General features: G+C 41.1%; 1 protein-coding gene across 12 annotated transcripts in view; it reads left to right on the top strand.

Annotated features, from left to right (window-relative positions):
* Nucleotides 1–19,182, top strand: part of sorbs1 (sorbin and SH3 domain containing 1) — a 56,496-nt gene extending 37,314 nt beyond the window's left edge. For 7 of the 12 annotated variants that reach the window (XM_028469630.1, XM_028469628.1, XM_028469629.1 and 4 more), the window contains 13 exons: nt 1,178–1,356; nt 3,147–4,550; nt 6,103–6,164; nt 6,320–6,490; nt 7,089–7,135; nt 7,785–7,899; nt 8,067–8,192; nt 8,928–9,122; nt 9,340–9,861; nt 11,238–11,333; nt 13,653–13,840; nt 13,935–14,041; nt 16,025–19,182. In XM_028469630.1, the coding sequence (XP_028325431.1) occupies nt 1,178–1,356; nt 3,147–4,550; nt 6,103–6,164; nt 6,320–6,490; nt 7,089–7,135; nt 7,785–7,899; nt 8,067–8,192; nt 8,928–9,122; nt 9,340–9,861; nt 11,238–11,333; nt 13,653–13,840; nt 13,935–14,041; nt 16,025–16,092 (3,280 nt within the window). In that variant the 3' untranslated portion in view covers nt 16,093–19,182. The remainder of the gene's footprint in view (nt 1–1,177; nt 1,357–3,146; nt 4,551–6,102; nt 6,165–6,319; nt 6,491–7,088; nt 7,136–7,784; nt 7,900–8,066; nt 8,193–8,927; nt 9,123–9,339; nt 9,862–11,237; nt 11,334–13,652; nt 13,841–13,934; nt 14,042–16,024) is intronic. The other 5 variants (XM_028469632.1, XM_028469633.1, XM_028469637.1 and 2 more) reach the window with 5 other exon arrangements.
* Nucleotides 19,183–19,485: the final 303 nt, after the last annotated feature.

Genomic DNA, 19,485 nt, shown 5'->3' with positions numbered 1-19,485 from the left:
AGTCACTGAACAGAGAGTCTTTTATCCAACTTTTTAACTCAATAATTTTAGTGCTGCTTTGTGAGAAAAAAGGCATTTACAGATGCATGTGTTTTAAATGAAAATCTTCACTGGCAATCTGAAAACCCTTAAAACCACATGTTCAACAAACGTCTATTTATTTGTTGATTTCTTCTTCTTCTTTTTGTTCATTTTTCAACTGGAGACCATTTGACAAACTCGTGAATGTTTGTTCTGAAATCCAAACCCCCGATTCGTTGCAGGAGATGAATAGTGTATTTAGTGTAGTGCAGTGGGACTTCAGGCAGTCCTGTCACTGTGTGGGCTTGGTTGTTATCCCCTTAGAAGTAGACTGCTAAAATAGCAGCCAGATATTGTTGATATGTGTGTCGGATTAATGAATAGGTTTTTATGACCTCACAACGGGAGGCCTTGCTTGTGATGCAGTCATACATACTTAGTAACTCTTTGAAAGTGCTCCCAGCCACTGTAGATAATAGATCAACTTTGCACTTATCAACACCAAGCACTGCTGCTGGTTCTCACAGTGCTGGCATTCAGCGCCACAGAATTTTCCCTACAGGTTATTTTAAATGTCGCTCTGTTCTGTGGAGCATTTATGTGAATTCCTGTAGATAACCTGAAGCTGACATTAAATGGATTGTTGTGGCTGTAGTGTGTGTTAAACTTTGTAGCAGTGGAGATGTTAAAAACATTTTCTCTCTTGAAATGTGGATGAAAAACAGTGTTTATTGTGTCGTGTAGGTGTTAGCTGAGCTGCTGTCACTTTAAATGGCCAATTTTGTTTTCTATGCATTGAGGAGTGGCGTGAGAAACATATGACCGCACGTAAAAGAGCTTAAACCTGAGAGTCTTGCAGGTGCAGGGGCTGATGCACCATGAGGGAATATTTATAGTAACCTAGACAGGTTGTTGGCCTCCTAGGAGCGTGAAGATGTCTGCAGTAGCCACAGTCTTCTCCTAACATCCAAATTCTATCTCTTTCCATCCCATGTTAAAGAGTCTGGTCTCCACAGACAGGAAATATCTTGAGACGTGCTAAATAGGAACCACATGACAGCTCGTTACCCAATTAGTCAGATGCTGTTTAAACATGTAACACGTCCCTTTAAAATGAATCTGACTCTGTCTGCATTCTTGTGCACTCTTTATTAAGCTCCTCGAGTAAGTCTGGACACAGCGACGTGGAGAAGGACAGGGGAACACCCACGAGTGAGCCTGTAGCTCCAGAATGCGACCGCCATGTTTACAAGAGTATCCTAGAAGGCGGCGACATTCCCCTACAAGGTCTACGAGCTCTTAACAAGCGTCAAGGAAGCTCCTCCTCTTCTAAAGGTGAGATAGCAGCCGTTGCACATGTGTGATCATAAATCTGCAGGCGAGTGTATGTGGATGTTGATAGTAGCCTATAGGAGCTGTTTAAATATCCCCCCCTGCTGAGGTAGAACCAATGATGTGCGTAAACTGGTGGAACACATTGTCAGGCAGGATCACATGTGCTTTTGTTTACTTTTGTTAATATTCACTTTGTTCTATGCACCCAAACCTCACAGCTTTGGCCAATCACCTCACAGCATTTGGTCACCCTCACCAAACCTACAGCGTTTGATTTATTATTGATGCCATTGGTGTCTCCATCAAACATGCACTCGCCATCTGTTTCGGAAAGCTCACAACGCGGGTGAGGAAGTCGTAGGCTAACCTTGAGGGGTTTTTGTTTCACACCCTCCACCCCCCCCCACCCCCTTGCTCCAGTTATGAGTAAACAGTCACTAGGCAGACTTAGTGCAAGACTCCAGAATGTTCCACCCACAAGGAGCAAAGGGCCAGAGCGAGGGATAGACAAGGTGGTCCAAAGGAGTGATAAACACAGTTCTGCTCCTCAACAGCCCTTCCAGACGAAGCTGAGATAAAGAGGAGGGACACAGAGGGTGGACAGGCATGAGGAAGTCAGCTGTCAGTGTGAGGTCAGGGCCTGGAATGCTTGCGCACATGGCCGTGGGTGGAGAGCAGATGTAAGGAAAAGAAAGGAAGGGACAGCGTGACCCAACACATGACATTACATTATTACAAGGAAGACACAGAGCAGACATTGCAGAGCTCAAGTTAGAAAAAAATAATATTTGTTCCCAGTAGCAATTTGGGAGCACAGATATAGGAAGATGAACAGATTTTTTTTTTAAATTTGTATTCTGCTGAAAGTGTTAAAGATGAGTTAGAATCTTGGGTCAGATGATTAGCACGTTGCGTCATGCGTTTCCTGCCACAGGCACCGCTTTGATCAATTATAGTTAAAGTCTCAGAAAGCCAAAGTTTCTGTGATGTGGTTCTGTATATTGTGCTTAAAAAGTAATCATCCTCAATAGTCTTTGAGCTACTAAGCCTTCTTTTGGCTCAATAGTATTTACTGTCTCTGATTTCCTGATGAATAAAAATGTGACAGATCAGTTACTCATGCTGCAGACAGGGCTCACAGCATATGAAAGTGTTTCCCAGAACCATCTGCAGTGCTGTCAAAGGCGAGCCACAAGCGCAGGCATGGCAGAAGGATTTGTCAGTGGGTTTTTTTTTACACTTACGTATGCGCACCATGCAGGTTGACTCAGGATACGTTTTTTTATTTACAGTCGAGTAGGGGAGCAGCGTATTACCAGCAGCGCCAGTAGCCATTCATCATTGCGGTCGTTTAAATGCTATAAGTGGACAAGCTGTGTGTCAGAGAGAGGAAACTGAGAGAGACACAGACAGGATTTAAATCTCTATTATTTATCATTATTTTTTTCAATGTTTACAAAGTCAGTTTAGATTTCTAATAACCCCCAACATATCATAACATTTCACAGCATTTTGCTGCTTTAATGCTTTGTGTTTCACTTGTTCTGTGGCCGAGAGGGTTGCAGTCACAAGAATCTGTTTCCCAACATAAATCCTCACCACTCTGTTATTGTGACAGACATTTATTACTTGATACACTGTGAATCAAGTCTGCTCTCACCTCTCACCTACTTTCTGAGAGAACTTGCCCGGAAAAGAAAGATGTCGACCGTGTTCATGTGTATGTGTGTTAACCTGTGATCGTTGTAATCTAATATGTTGTTTATTCTGTTGTCCTGCATGCTTACCAGTGGATTATAAAGGTGGGAATGGCTATATTATTTCACCCTGCTCCTCACTAAATAGTCGCTCAGTTGTTGCCAGTCATGAAATAAGTAATCAATGTAAGAGTAAGAAGCCACTATCTGCTGCAAAAGCCTGCATACCCCAAATCCTCCCCTCTAAGTTCAAACCACTGCTGCTGCCACCTAGTGGAACCAGTGAGGAGAGCAGGACAACAGGCACCCAGCACCCAAAGGCCCACAGCTGTGGAGATCTGTACACACCACATTGTGACACGGATAATGCAGAGAAGAGCGAGTGCCTTGATGATCTTGGCAATGTTTGCCCTGCCATCCGGAGGAGTGCTGTGGATTTTTCCAGCCTGTACAGAACCATGCACAACATCCAGCGACCCAGCTCCGTCGGCTGCAGCCCCCACGGCAGCGTCCGTAGCCTGGCCTCCCTTTTCGAGAAGGCAAAGTCTGAGAGGAATGGGAGGTTGGAAGCAGACGATGAGGGCGGTATTCCCAGGGACTCTGTGTTGTCAAGGGTGAATGAGTTTGAAATTATTATCCAACGTTCCAACTCTGCTCCCAGCCGATCCTCCTCGCTTCCCACCTTGCACTCCAGCCCCAACCACAGTCCTAGCCACAGGTCCGCCCTGCACATGCCTTCTGCAGTGTCAGCAGAGTCTCTGTTGGTGACCAATTCTGTACAAACTCTCATCAGCTCCAAAGTAGAAGTAGGAATCCCTAACTCTCAGGGAGACGCCTTGTCCCCGGACACTGTAACTGTGGAAAAAGCTGCTTGCTCCTCTGAGGATGGACAGAACACCAGGACTGAGTCTCCCTGTAACACAGAGGAAGAAGTGGAGCAGATCTTCAGCAAAGGTTCTCCTAAACCTGACCCCCAAAGTGCCACTGAGATGAGTCCTTCTGCACATGTGACGCTGTCCCCTCAACAACACCGCCACTTCCACCAACACCTCCTGCACCACTTGAACCATCAGCTTCTTCCCAAGCCCAGCAAGTGCAAAGGGTCCTGTCCAGCCTCCTACACTCGCTTCACCACCATCCTGAGACATGAGAGGCAGCAGGCCAATAGCCAACAGGAGAAGGCACAGCCTTTAGAGAAGAAGACCATGCTTCCTGGGAACCTCCTCCTGATGGGTCCTGCTCCTTTTAGGCTACGCAAAAACCCAAAGTCCAATCAGACCCGTAGGAGCCTTTTAGCCACCAAAGTGACAGCAGACATGACCAAGCCCTCCCGTCTGTCCTCTGAGATCAGACCTCTGATCCCTCAGCGACTGTCCTCCTTTGAAGTCCTAGACAAGCTGACTACTGAGGAGGAAGACGACACTGAGAATCTGAGTAATGGCCAGGGTTTGGACGCCAACGGGAACGTACTGCAGCCGCTGGCAGCTTACCGCAGAGGTGGCTATCTCCATCCCTTCACCACTGTCACTCTCCTTCTGTGGTCACTCACCTCGACTCTACTTTCACTGCGTGTTCCTTCTCCTCCTCCAAAGCAACTTTGTCACCTCCCATCTGTAGTCAGTGTCAAAGTGCCTGGAGATCCTCCATTTCATTCTATGTGTGCCGTCTCTCATTTCACTGTGAATTTATATGAACCCACACATTCACCCAGACACCTCAGGGACTGTAGGCAGACAGGTCAGGGTTTTTGGTTACGTATCAGTTCACAGACATCAGATTTGAGTTGTATGCATGTATGCTAGAGGCTGCTTCAACAGATTCTTTATTTTACTATCACAATGTTGGTGGCAGTGACTTTGGGTGATGAAAAAATCTGCAAATTAACATCCGCATTACAAGATGATCCAGATGATCTTATGAAACTAATTGAAACTAGTTGAAATTATGATTGTTTTTGGCCACGTGTGCTGTTACATTGCTATGGTGATTTTTCCAAATACCTTTGATTGACTTAAATTTGAAGGGAAGGAGATTGTATTGAAATTGCAGGACAGAGATAAAAATGATGTATAGATACACACAGCGGGGGATTGATCACATAGTTGTTCAAATGAAATATTTTACAAACAAACAAAAGCACCAGACCCAGATTTAGCTTCTCGTTAGGTTTGGATCATGTGTTTGGTGAGCCACCTTGTGGTGGGTTCAATAGTCTTTGACATGTCAAAACATTAATGATTAATGTGAAATCAGGTTGAATGATGATCCTGTGTTGCCTCACTATAGCAATTCACCACGAATGCCACACTTTAAAATCTTTGCATCATTGGGTACCAGTGAGATGCCAATGGGAGAAATACTGCAACACTGCAGATTCTGTGAGATCTATAAAGACATGTGCTTTGCATATGACTTTAAATTTGATGATTTGTAGAACTCTAACACAGAAAATATTCATATAATTATAAACAGTTTAACATTACATTGCATATGTGTTCTCAAACTGATGTCTTATCCTTTTGTTTTTGGAATTCTTCCTTTTCTGGATGTTTCCTGCTTTGAATTGAGGTTACTGACAGAGGAAACACAAAGCTAAACATTAGCAGATGGTGATGAGATTTATTTAGAGGCAAAGACTGAGAGAGTGTTGAGACAAAGGGAGTCATTTAAGTTACCTAAAGGTCAGAATTGTTTTGAAATTTGGTTGGCCGATGAACATTAGTACAACCATGATGTCATGTTTGTTGGTTTGTTTGTTTTTGCCTGACGGACGCGTGCTTATCTTTTTCCGTTTGTTTCTTCATATCCATGATTATGGGTCATTGTGTATTCATGCCTGTCTGCATGCAGGATGCGGTTTGCCTTTTGTTATGAGTGTGTGTTTGTTTGTGATACAGCAATGATGGTGGTAAATAAAAGCATGCACAGAAATTTTTATTTGTAGTCTAAATAGTTTGGTTTTTTGGCTTCTAAGTATTTGGTTTACTTTATTGGTTTAACATCATGTTGTTGGCAAAAATGCTTCACGGCTGTATTACTTTTGTTTCAGACAACTCTCCAGCTCATGGAGAAAACTCAGATGATGTACGGAAACGTCATGGAGACAAAGAGGTAAATCCTCTTTAAGTTGAGCTTATAGTTGACTTGTTTTATGAATATTAAAGTAAAGAAAACAGTGCTTTGGCTGGCTCAGAGGCATGAAAACAAAAGTGCAGCAGAGAGCCATATCTACAGGAGACCAACTTTTCCATCTGGTTTCCTGACAGAAAATCTTGGAGGAGCAGCGACGGCTGAAGCGGGAACAGGAAGAGGCTGACACAGCGTCCAGACGACATACAAGCGTTGTCCCAACACACCACCAGTTCATCACCAACGAACGCTTTGGGGATCTGCTCAACATCACAGATAACACAGAGAAAAGGAAATCAGGCATAGAGGTAAAAAAGTGGAAAGAAAACAGCACATGCTTTCACAGTGTGTGTCCATTTGTGTGTGTGTGTGTGTGTGCGTGCCAGGCTGTGTTGGTGTTGGGCTGGTAATGTGTGATATGCTTGTCAGCAGATCCGTGTAAAAACAAATGGTGCTCACCCACATGTCACAAATTCAAAGGTCAAGCACTATAACTGCAGATGCAATCTTTTTTTATTTAGAATTCTAATAGTTTCAATACACAATAACTACATTTACATCATTTGTTCAATCTTTTTCATCTTTGTCAACACATGAGCTGCAGAGTGTTTAAGTACGGAATATTTTTAGTCTTTCATTTAGGGTTAGAAGTATCAGGTGCCACCGTTAGTCCGGTATGCACGCTCTCGTAGCAGCACAGGCAACGATTTAAAACCCAACAGCTGTTAAATTTGCATCATCCAAACATTTATTATTTTATATTAATCCATATTATACTACAACTACTTTTCTGGTTGTGTGTGTAAATGAGAGCTGTATGTAGAAGTCACCTGATGTCCTCAGCACAATGTATTCCTTTATAATTCTCCGATCATCTTGTCAGACTGACTGACTTTATTTTCACAGAAAACTCCAGCCATGGCTCGCTTTGACTTCAGAGCTGAATCCTTGAAGTAAGTGGAGAAAAGTGAAGTTTGTACGTAGTTTAGCTGAAGATAAAAATAATCAAAAGTGTGACTGTAATAAAAATGAAACAAACTCTAATATGCATTGTTTTTTGGTCAACATATTCTGTTTGATTTATAACCTTGAATAGTACAGTAATTGTACCTGTATTCGTTAATAATCTTTCCTTTTAGTTAATGAGTCATAAACAGTGTTGGGAGTAACTAGTTATTTTTGTAATATATTATATTAATAGTTAAATGCATATTTAATTAAAGGGCGTATTTGCTTTGTTTTCTCACTGTTTACAATTATTTGAGGAACAAAAGATGATCATCATAGTTAAATATAACTTATGGGGAACAAAAAAGAGCTTTTTGCTCCTGAAACAGCAGAAGTATTTGAAACAAAACTTTGACCGATGTTATTCAAACACTATCAGTGTGATATAATTAGTGTTCTGGACCAAAAGTAACTCAAAGTAGTGTAACTCAGTTACATTTTAAAAAACAGTAATATTGTAATACGAATATATTACATTTTTATTCCAGTAACTAGTAATATAAATATATTACAAGTTTAGAGTGACTTACCCAACACTGGTCACAAAGGTTCTCATTTTAAGGCCACTAATATATCTGCAATGTGTCTTTTCAGGGAATTACCATTTCAAAAGGGAGACATTGTGTACATCATTCGACAAGTTGATCAAAACTGGTACGAGGGCGAACATCACGGACGAGTGGGAATATTCCCCCGTAGCTATGTGGAGGTATGTGGGTTCTGTCTGCTGTAATTGATCAATAACAACCGTTCGGTGTCATCCATGAACAGATGACCACACACACACGCACTGCTGCTAAATGGTTATTGATCTCAACACTGGCGACTGTTTTCATTATGTGCACTATGAGGTTAGTCATTTGTCCTCTCCCACAGCTTCTTCCTCCGACAGAAAAAGCACAGCCGAAGAAGAGCGCTCCGGTGCAAGTACTGGAGTACGGGGAGGCTGTCGCACGCTTCAACTTCACAGGAGACACAGTGGTGGAAATGTCCTTCAGAAAGGTCAGTGGAGCAATCGGTGGTCATTGCAGAGAAAAGTGCTGCAGATACAATTTATTTACTGATTGTTTGAATCAGGCCAACTAGCCCCAGTAAGTAGGATCTGTAAAACCATTTTGTACCACTAGAGGGTGTAAAGAGACACATTGGAGACTAAAACAAACAGGTGAACACACTTTTAATGAGCATTCGACAGCTAACGTCACCTTCTTACGAACGTCCGAGTGGGAACGTTATTAGTATACAGATCTATATGAATTAATAGCTAATTAATTAATTAGCAGAATTAATCATGACGATCTTTGAATAGGATGGCCTCACATGCAATTCCAACATTACTGTTCTTGTTGTTGTTTGGTTTTTTTAAATATTGAAACATAGACATGCAAAAACACAACATTACACATATTTTTTATATTTAAAGAAACATTACACATACAAACACATCTTCATTTTATTGACATAAATAAATAAATAGTATAAGTTAACAGACCTTGTTTAGATAGGAAAATTATTTATTATTAAATTATTTATATCATACTTTAAGGTTTTGAAAATGAATATTTGAACTGCTGAGGATCATTAGATGAGTTCCATCTGTTCCTTATTACTCGTATTATTAGTATATTTTCTTGACAAAGTAACAGGCACACTGTGGGGTTTTTGTTTCTCGTTGTTTCAGACAACATGTCATTCTAATAGCGACTCCTTATATTTTTTATTCCTGTGGATGTGCAGGGAGAGAGGATCACACTGATACGCAGAGTTGATGAGAACTGGTATGAAGGCAAAATCGCAGGCACGAACCGCCAAGGCATCTTCCCCGTCACCTACGTAGAAGTGCACAAACGACCCCGCATCAAAAACGGGGTGGAGTACTCTGATCCCCCAGTGAGCCAGTCCCCACAGCGCAGCACCAACGCATCCCCTCAGGTACATATTACAACCAATCACAGGTAGTTCTTATGCTTTCATGTCCACATTGTTTCTTTCTACCTCTAAATGTGGGATTTTCTCTTTAATTTAATCACTTTTTATGAGACACGCACACATAGTTTGTTGTGTTACTTTTGATCTTTTCCTCATCTTTCATCCTTTTTTTCTTTGTCCTCTGCCTTTTTCTCCTCCATCGATCACGTTGTGCTAAAAGCTGTACCGTAACCGTCTGACCACCTCACCCCTCCCTCTGCCCCGCTCCCCCCGCCGCTCTGTGTCCCCTGAGGTCCATGCCATTTCCTCTGAGTGGATCTCCCTCACTGTGGGAGGTGGGAGTCCCCCTGCTGCCCCCACCCCTCCTCTGCCACCGTTGCCCACCGTGTCCTACCGCTGGGGCGAGTACCTGCCCCCGCCGTACTCCGCCAGCCCCATCCCTCCCATCAGCGGCAGCCCATACTGCATCTCACCTATGGCCTCCCCAGCTGCCTCCCCCCTGCCCCCGCCTTATCCACCCAGACCCAGCTCCACCACCCCCTTCGTCACGTTCACCCCACCTCAGGGGCAGGACTTTCTCCTCTCTCCTCCCTCTCCTCGGATGTCTCGCAGCATGAGCCCGTGCGGGGGGCCGGTGCTGGAGGGCTGGCTGAGTGTGGAGAAAGATTTGACAGAGGGTGAAGGTCCAGAGGGGGACCGAGGCCCCGCAGCCTCTAACAGCAGACACAATAGCCCTGCAGAGGTATCTTCAGCATGGTGTGTGGTGTTGCATTCAGGCTCACTCTGGATTGCAGAGCTCCACTTAACAGAACAATGACACCAATTTCTGAGTGGAACTAACAAACGACATCGCAGGTCTTAGAGGGATTGTCACGTTTAGTAAAAGCAGAATTATCAAACTGGTCACATTGAATGTTCACTCCTGCAAGTCTGCATGCTGGTGTGTGTGTGTGTGTGTGTGTGTGTGTGTGCGTGCTACTAATACAGATGTTTGTGTGTTTATAAAGATAAAGAAAACCTTTATTAGTCCCACAAAGGGGAAATGTGCAGTGTTTCAGCAGCAGGAGATAAATAAAACAGGGTAATATCTAGGGGTGAGTATTGCCAAGGATGTTGCAATACGATACGTATCACGATACTTGGGTCACGATACGATATTATCAGGATATTGCGATACATTGTGATATTCTACCCAGTTCATATCAAAATTGAACGTAGAGATGAAAAATCAAGTTGCTATATATGTTCATCAGAAGATTTTGTTCATTCATAAGACAACTATGTGTTTAGAAACATCCTATTTATTATTATTATTATATCTACAGCGCCATCTACCGCAGTGGAGGAGCGGAAGTGGCACAATTTTCAAGGTTTTTATGTAGGAACAGGAGCTGGTCAACATGCCCAGTAGTTAGGCTGCTCCGCTGAGAAGTGACAATGTCTCCAGCAGTAGAAAAAAACACACGTCCACAAAAATGTGAAAAATACAATAAAAAAATATTGATTAAATATCAGAAAACTGAATAAAAAAGAATATTTTTTTTCATCAATTTTTTTTTTTTAAATCAATTTAAAATCGGCACCCAAAAAATTGCGATATATCGTGAAATCAATTTTTTTTCACACCCCTAGTGATAACATTACACAGTACAGAGAGAAAGAGGGAAGACAATGCTGCAAGAAAAGACATTGCTCAATAAAAACAGAATATACACATATGTGACTAAAAATGTATTTTTTATTTTATGTATGAAGTTTGTGGTTTCCTATCTTTAATAGATGAGATATTGTGCTGGTACAGGCCGGATTCCTCAAAGATTAAGCACGCGTGACGTCTGCATGTTGTTGTGCCGAGGTGTGACTCCTCAAATGCCACTGGAGGGTGGAAGTTTATTTAGGACAGTGACATATTTATTAGTGAGTATTAATAGGGGTTTCACGTGTTGGCTCCAGTTTCAAAAACTGCTGCGAGGTTGAAATTTTTCCTCACAAGAGAACACAACCTGTCTGTAACCGAAGTGTGATGGTTTTTACAGCAGGTCAACATTCGGTGTCATCTCCAAAGAAAAGCCATCATTTTGAAATGTGTTTGATGACGTGTCTGTTTTTATGTTGAAGTTTGTGAAGAATGAAGCTGACCATCACGGACGAGGTTCCAGGAGCCCTGTGATGCTGTTCGACATCCAGGAGAACAACAATGTTAACTCATTCACGGTAAGGTCACACAATGCTTGTACTGCACTTCTATATGTAAGATCGTTCATCATTGGAATCCTCTCAATACTTCTTGAAACGTTTCACTCTCTGAAAATCTTTTGACTCCCACTAACTTTGACTTCAATATTGCTTCATGTGAGATTTTAAAAACATATATTGTCCTTTAGTTGTTCAATGTTTAAGATCAGAGTCTTAAACCCAACCTGAAGAACAACATCAAGACAATTTGTTATTAAGACATGGAAGCCACCAGTTGAACCAACTGTCCAAGCTAGGGAGAATTCTGGAAGAATCCTTTCAGGACTGCTTGTAGGAATGAATGTAGACGAGAATAGGAATGGTTATGAATATTTCAAAGAGGAAACCTTTACGTTTCTGGCATATTTTAAGTATACTTGTTTCAAGTCGTTTCCTCATGTTCATACGTTGGCATCACAGCTTTTCACAATAAAATATCAATTCTCCAGCCACTTTATCCAGTACACCTGTTCATCTGCTCATTGATGCAAACAGAGGATTCAAAGACTAGAAAAATGGATACAAATAGAACAGCGTGACTGGTACGACATCATGAAAAGGCAACAATAACCAAAGCATGCACTGTTGCATTGGTCGTATACTGAAGGTGATTTGCTAAATTAGCAGAGAATCACACCATCTAAGGACAATTTGAACAGAGTGCGTGTACCCTTCGTTTTTTGGTGATTCCATTTTAAAACCAAATCAAAATGACAAATAAACTGTGGTTATTTTGTTTTACTGATTTAAAACCAAAACAGAAATACAGAAAAACTAAAAACCAGATAAGCAGCGTTTTTCTTTTTTTTTTTTACTTGTTCTGTTTGTGTGATATTTTGATATTTACGGGAAAATTAGTGCGTGAACTGAAGTCTGCTGCACCTCGTTTCCCTCCCCAGGTCCTGGACCAGGTCTCCTCACATGATAGGACTGCTTATTTCAGCAGTTTTCTGGTCCTGCTCATGTTTTCATTCAGTCTGTGGATGTTTTAGCTCGTAAAAAGCTGCTCACATTTATGCTTCAACTGTGAGGCTGGTGTGATGAACAATAGATGTTAGAACTTCTACCATTTGGCACTTTTGCAAAAACAATTACAGCTTTTTTGAGGGCAGTAAAATTATTATTTTGCACATGATAAATACCGCTAACAGCAGCCGTCAACACACACGGAAGTTCATCACAACAAACGAGGATCGCCAGTAGATTCATTACACCACCTCTGGTTCCACATATGTGCATGTTTTACGTCCATTTTTTGGTTTTGATTTATTTATGTATCAATAACATTTCAATTCACCAGTAATGTGACTTATGCATTGCTTTTTTTTATGTCCGGACCGGGAGCAAAAGTCCTCCCAATCACCAGATTATTTGGATACTATTTGGACCGTAACACTGTTCGTTAAAGTTGGAAGATATTCACAAATTTGGACTTCCAGCATCAATAACTATTTAACGAAACATCATCGACACACAAAATACGCCTCTGCCATCAGTGTGAGGTGGACAACATATGATACAAGATCATTCTTTATGAAACGCAGCAGTCGGTCTGCGTGTCCCCTGTGTGTGGTGAGATTAAAACATGAGAACTCTAGTCCTAGTTTCCCCGTAAATATCCAAATATCACACAAACAGAAAAACGCGGCTTGTTTGGTTTTTGGTTTTTCCGTTTTCCTGTTTCTTGTTTTCAATTAATAAAACAAAGAAACAGTCTGTTTTTTCTATTTTTAAAATTGGTTTTGAAACAAAAAAACCAAAGAACAAAAGGATTAAACAGGCTTCTTAAAACTGGATTATTGATAACATTTTCTGCTCTGTATTTGCCCATCATGATGCACCAATCATCTTAAGCAGTTCATTTTAACACCATGTGTGTTCACTGGTCTCCAACAGCTGCCTTTAGTCACCTGATTTGAATTACTTACTATATGTAAGGTGTTAGGACTTATGCTAATTCTCTTTTGTGACACACTCCAGTTTTCCTCCCACCCTGCACGTTTCCCACTGACAGAATGTAAATGTAAACTAATATTTGGTGTTTCCTGTCCACATGCTTCCACTCTGGTGTTTTCATGCCTCTCCTCCTGGATTTCACCAACATCTCGTCTACTCTTCCCCCCTCCCCGGCCTTTTAACGGATCACTTCCTTTTCTGCTTTACTACTTAATGGACCTTCCTTCCTTCTTCGCCCCTCCTTTCCTAACACTTCCCCCTCGGTGGTCTTCACCTCCTGTGGGACCCTCGTGGGCTCGCTGTCTGTCTTTCTATGACGACCTCACCTATTCCCATTATTAGGAGGCCGTGTGTAATGAGATCTTGAATATAGCTGAGACCTCAGTGAGGTACTGCAGCACCATGTCCCACCACCATCATGACTCTGTCCATAGACTGCACCCCCACCCCAGTAAACAATCTTTCATCATTTCCCAGCAACCCCATTCCCACAGCAGCAGCCCAGAGCCACGACGTCTCAACTGTGGAATGTGAGTGTGATTTATTTCACTCATTTTCTGCCTTTTGTTAAACCCAGATTCCGCTCATTTCACCTGGTTTGAATCATTCCTTTCCTGCTTGTAGTTTCCAGGCTCTGTACAGCTACGTGCCGCAGAACGAGGACGAGCTGGAGCTCCAAGAGGGGGATCTCGTCAGCGTCATGGAGAAATGCGATGACGGCTGGTTTGTCGGTATGTGCCTCAGGGCCTCGGGATGAATTCCTCAGACGTGCAGTCACTCACGCTGTGTCACAATAATCCATTTAGGGTTTCGCCAAATTTACAGCAAAGGATTGCAATACACATGCTCAGTGAAGTAGAGCCATTGTTACTGTCACATCCTCTCATATTAGGTTTCTAAAGAGTGACAGCGGAGGATTGAATGAAATGTACACACTGCACTGGCCTTGTACCGGATTCAAAAGAGAACTTGAACATAGGGCTGGGCGATATGCCTGAAAAATGTATCACAATTCGAGCTGAGTAAAAATGATTTCACTGATTTCATTGAAATTTTCCAAAATTGTTTGTTTTTGATTCTAACCCCAGTAATATTGCGCTATAGTCTGGCATTAGCAAAGTCGTCAACTGCGTCTGCTCAGTGTGAGAGTGCAAACATGGCAGATGAAGCTCCGTTAGGTAAGCTGCCCACTTAAGTCAGAAGTTTGGAACCATCTTATTAATATCCAAATAAAGTTGAAAGATCAATACTGAATCGAAATTTGTGATCAAATCGATTCAGGAAAATTGGTCATGATACCCACCTCTAATCACGATATAAGTGTTTCATATCAATATTGATTATCAATATCGATATTGATAATTATTGATTTATTTTATTTTATATTTTTTTACCTATGAGGACCAGAAGAAAAAAGGCCACATTTAAATACTTTTATTTCAAATGTAATGTTTAACATTTAATAAGAGGTCAACAAAACTATAGAGAAAAACTAAAAAACCTCAAAAAATAAACTGTTCAATGCACAAATACAGACATTAAAGGAACATAGGGCAGGATTTGTGTAAAAATAAACATTAATTTTGAGTCTTTAATGCTAATGGGTGATGAAGTGCTCACAACCAAACAGAATCAGCCCACACATTTCTCGCTATTGCCTTGAACAGATTTTGTGTGATACATTTTGTACTGTTGTTCCGGGCACAAATTTCCCGCACAGTTCTGCAGATGTGACGTCAAATGACGCTAGTGGAATGTTTCAATGGTGCATTCCTTTAAAATTGTCCTCCTTTGCTCCATCCTTCCTCCACTGGGATCCTGCTTTCACTGTTAAAGCTGCATTCTTCAGGGCTACAACAGCTGTGGCTGCTGCAGCAGGAAAGGGAGAACGCTGCGCGCAAACGACACTCGATAGATAGATAGATAGATAGATAGATAGATAGATATTTTATTGATCCTGAAGGAAATTGTGCAACAGTCTGTTGCTCACATTCACATAAAAAGAGCAGGATCTACAGAATTAAGAAGTTAAAAACACATAAAAAACCAATAAATACATAACGGTCCAAGAGAAGTTAAAACACTGTAAGACAATGTTCAAGACATTTCCCTCTCTCCTATGTGACCAAACACGACAACCAGTTCTAAATATTTGTCCGAACCCGACCCGACCGGTGTCGTCGGGTCCCGTCGTGCTTTGGTTGGGTATCCATCGGTCAGGTATCCACCCTCTAGTATCTAACCAGCTGTGCTCCGGTCCTAAAGAATTGATACGCGCTCCCGTGGCAGCTTGGCTGATGACTGCATTAACACGAACCACTTCTAGATCCTGCCCGATGCTCCTTTAAATAATAGCTTAATCATTGTAAATAATAAATCAGTGCACACCTTAGGTAGAACTCACATCTCTGACATGAAGCAGGGTATGAAATTAAGAAAATATTTCGGGGGCAATTTTTGGCATTTATTACTTCATTTATAATGAAATTATTTCCTGAAAACAAAGCACATGAAAAGCAAAATTAACTGCAATAGTGCTTTATATAAACCACTGCTGCTGAATCTTGTTTATTTAATATCTGATAGTTAGTTACATATAGTTATGGATGATAAATATTACTCAGATTTCCTATAATTGAATTGGATCAAGCTGGATGATTTAATCATTTATCTACTGAGAGCATTACTAACAGTATATTTTGGTGTCTCTGCAGGGACGTCAAAGAGGACAAAACTATTTGGGACTTTCCCGGGGAATTACGTGAAGGAGGTGGAACTTTAAAGATGTCTACTTTGGCTTGAGACTCTGTGGCCCGTTGAGCTTGAGAAGTGGTTACTACCGAGCATGGCTGTTGGTTAGAATAGTCATCAAAGCCACGCAAATGTGTTTCTGATTGGGAGAATGGTTAAGCCTGAAGTGTGTCAACCTGCAGCAAGGAGAGGACGGAGAGCGCTCACTACACACACCTTCATCACATCACGACACAGATCTTCACCCGATGGAATCTCTGGAGGAATCTCCTCCCGGACAAGCTTTGTTTTAAATGTTTCTTTTCATTCTTTTGTCCTTGTGTTTTTACAATGCACCTTGGCCGAGAGGCTGTCAGCAGCTGAGTGTGCAGATCACACAGTGGATCTGATTGGCTGAGCTGGACTTTGGAGAAATCAGAATGTGTTTTTGTGTGATGTGATGGTTAAACCTGTTTTTCAGAGCCTGAGTTGTTATCAACTTTTTTTTTCCAATATTTAATGTAAAAAAACAAACATTGTCTGTCGCGCTGTGCATAAGTTCCCTAAATCAAATCTCAGATACCTTTGCACGAAAACCTAGAAAGCATCACCCCAGAAGCCTGCGAAGAATCACTTATGATGCTCCTGTTTTGCCCTTTTGTTGCAGTTTTGTAAACCATTTACAGATGCTTTGCACACTGGTCCACTTGTTTTCTGTCCTTTCAGAGGTTTTTTACCCTGACTGTGAACTGTCTTTGCGCGAGGTGAGCTTTCCTAATTTTCAGGGTACACCGACTATTTTGCATGTCTGAAGAAAGTAAAACTTTGTCTAAGTAGATTCTTTGCAAAGTATTTACATCCGATCATTTTCTATGGATTTTAAGGTAGCCGGAGACAAACATGACAGGCGTGGTAGCACTTAACTTGTCCTTAAGGAAGATCCATCTAACATGATGATAGCAGATGAATCAGCGATGACCGAACCAATGAGGTGTCTTAGAATAAGAGTTTTAAAGCATATTGAGATTTTAACCTCGCCCTTAATGCTATGAATGTCTACCTGCATGTATTAGCCTACAGAAGCCTTGTCATTAGAGCATGTACCGTATAGTCAAACAAAGACAGAATCCAATTGGAGCAAATCATCAGTTCATCATCTTTAAAAAAATACTAAACACACAGTTTTTCTTTGATTTTAAAAATCTTCCCAGTTAAAAGCTTTGATCTCTGCTATCAAAGCATCTGCAGCGTCTTCCTGTGCACACAAAGCGCTCCCATCTCCAAAACCATCAGATCCTGCAACCGAAACCCACTGAAAGATGGTGAAGTTTTGAATGCATTTTCTTATCTTATCTTGTTTTTTTGTTTTTTTTTTAAATTCCTTGCTGTCATCACTTTCTGCATTGTGCTCATCCGTCCCACCGGGTAGACCTCAGTGCTTGTTACGACTTGTTGGAGCTGCTTTTTGGTGGGATTTGTAAATACCAGCTGAGGTTTTAGTGACGAGACAATTTGAACATGATATCAGAATGTCTACCTGGTATAGTATGGCTTTGAATAACTGCCTGAATATACTAAATCTAACAACGGAAGGCCTAACACTCTAGTTCTGGATGTGTGTGTTTACAGTGTTTTTGCTCCTGACTGTGTACTTGTACTATGATGACATGTGTCAACTTTGTTTCAATGCCATACACGGTTTTCATGTGTCAGCTATAAAGTAAAACCATTGATAATCTTCAGTGTTTTAACCAGTTAGTACACTTGTGTCAAACTCAAGGCCAGGGGGCCAAATCCGGCCCTTTAGAGCATCCAATTTGGCCTGCAAGAGAAAGTGAAAATGACAGAAAACATAAATTATTGTGTAAATGACCAAATAATTCAGTTGTCCAGATATCTCAAATTCACAAACTCCACAATATTTTTCGGGGCTTGCATTTTTCCGCTGTTTAAATCACATGAATGCAGTCATTTTATTTGCCAATTGTGGAAATAACTCAATTTTTGCAATTTCTCAAACAATTCTAAAAAATTAATCCAAGTAAACAACATCAATATATTTTTTAAGTAAATTGAACTGATATTAAAAACTAGGGCACAATCATTTTAAAGTTGTTCTTTTTTCTTCCCACCTAAAATCTACAACCCACAACCTGGTCCATATTTGGCCCCTGAACTAAAATGAGTTTGACACACCTGAGTTCGTACAATCAGTCGATAGCTGGTTCTTGCCATGATTATTTTGCTAACTTCAACCAAGGATTTTGTCCTTGGCAAGATAAGACATGTAATATTAAGCACTGCGTTGTGAGTTATTGCCTGCACAGCACTGAGGATACGAGTATTTCACTGCAGGAGCATGTGTTTTTATCTCCGTCCACTGTTTGTTGCTTTGTTGATATTTTCTTTAATAAGGAAGCGAACAGAAAGAAGATTATTTTCCTTGGGAAACACAGTAAACACATTAGTCCCAAGTCAAACCACGGGTCGGTTGTTTTCTGTGCTCCGTGTTACAGCAGAGGATGCATGAATGTAATAAAATATATGAATGTGATGCAGACAGTGTAAGTAAAAATGTAGACTTTTCATCACGAATGATCACGGGAATGGTTGTAAATATGTAAAATAAAGAATAGACAGCGAGTAACGGGAGCATTAGATGGAGCTCGGTGTCGGTTTATTTGCCTGGAGGTCATTTGGCAAAAACACAGAGTGGAGTGTTACTGAGCACAGGAAGCCTGACGCATCCAAACATTACACTGCCATCTGTAAGCATCACATTGCCTTATGTTAGATGCTAAATTGTGCCTCATTTTCATTTGAAATCTTTCAGAGAGGGGAAGCATCAGTGAGGTGTAATCATGACATAATCAATGTTTTTGCATTAGTCCTGGTGCCTGTGATGGGAGCACAGTTACTAAGAATGTGTCTGTTACTGTATAAGTACCTAAACGTGACTCAATGCTTTAACGTTAACATTAAATAACCATGAAAATGGACGAGTGTGACACACACATCTGCAACAGGTTGGTTTGGTTTGCTTCATTTTGCAGTGCTGTTACATTGACAATAATGAAATAAAAGTACTATACACTGCTGTGACTTGGGTAATATGCAATATTTAATAAACCATCTAAACCACCTCGTGTGTGTGTGTGTGTTTTATTTTTTTCAGGTCATATTTGCAAAAAGCATTTCTTGGGATTGTGGGAAACCTCCAGCTTTAAAGCCTGATCCACCTTCCTCCTAACGTAACGCTAATAATCCATCATTGCACAACTCGTAGGAGCCTTTCACACCTTAACCGCATCAATAAACAGTTCATGTAAAACATTCAATAAGGAAACTCTTGGCATTAATCCTGTTATTTGGAGCGATTTGTGAATAAAACATGGAAATAACACATGCCTCATACTGGATAACCACTCTGTGTTGGCTCTGGGTT

The sequence above is a fragment of the Gouania willdenowi genome, chromosome 15, assembly GCF_900634775.1.
Source record: "Gouania willdenowi chromosome 15, fGouWil2.1, whole genome shotgun sequence".
NCBI classification, from domain to species: Eukaryota; Metazoa; Chordata; class Actinopteri; order Blenniiformes; family Gobiesocidae; genus Gouania; species Gouania willdenowi.
Note: the sequence above shows the minus strand (reverse complement) of the source record. Positions and strands in the feature narration are given on the sequence as shown.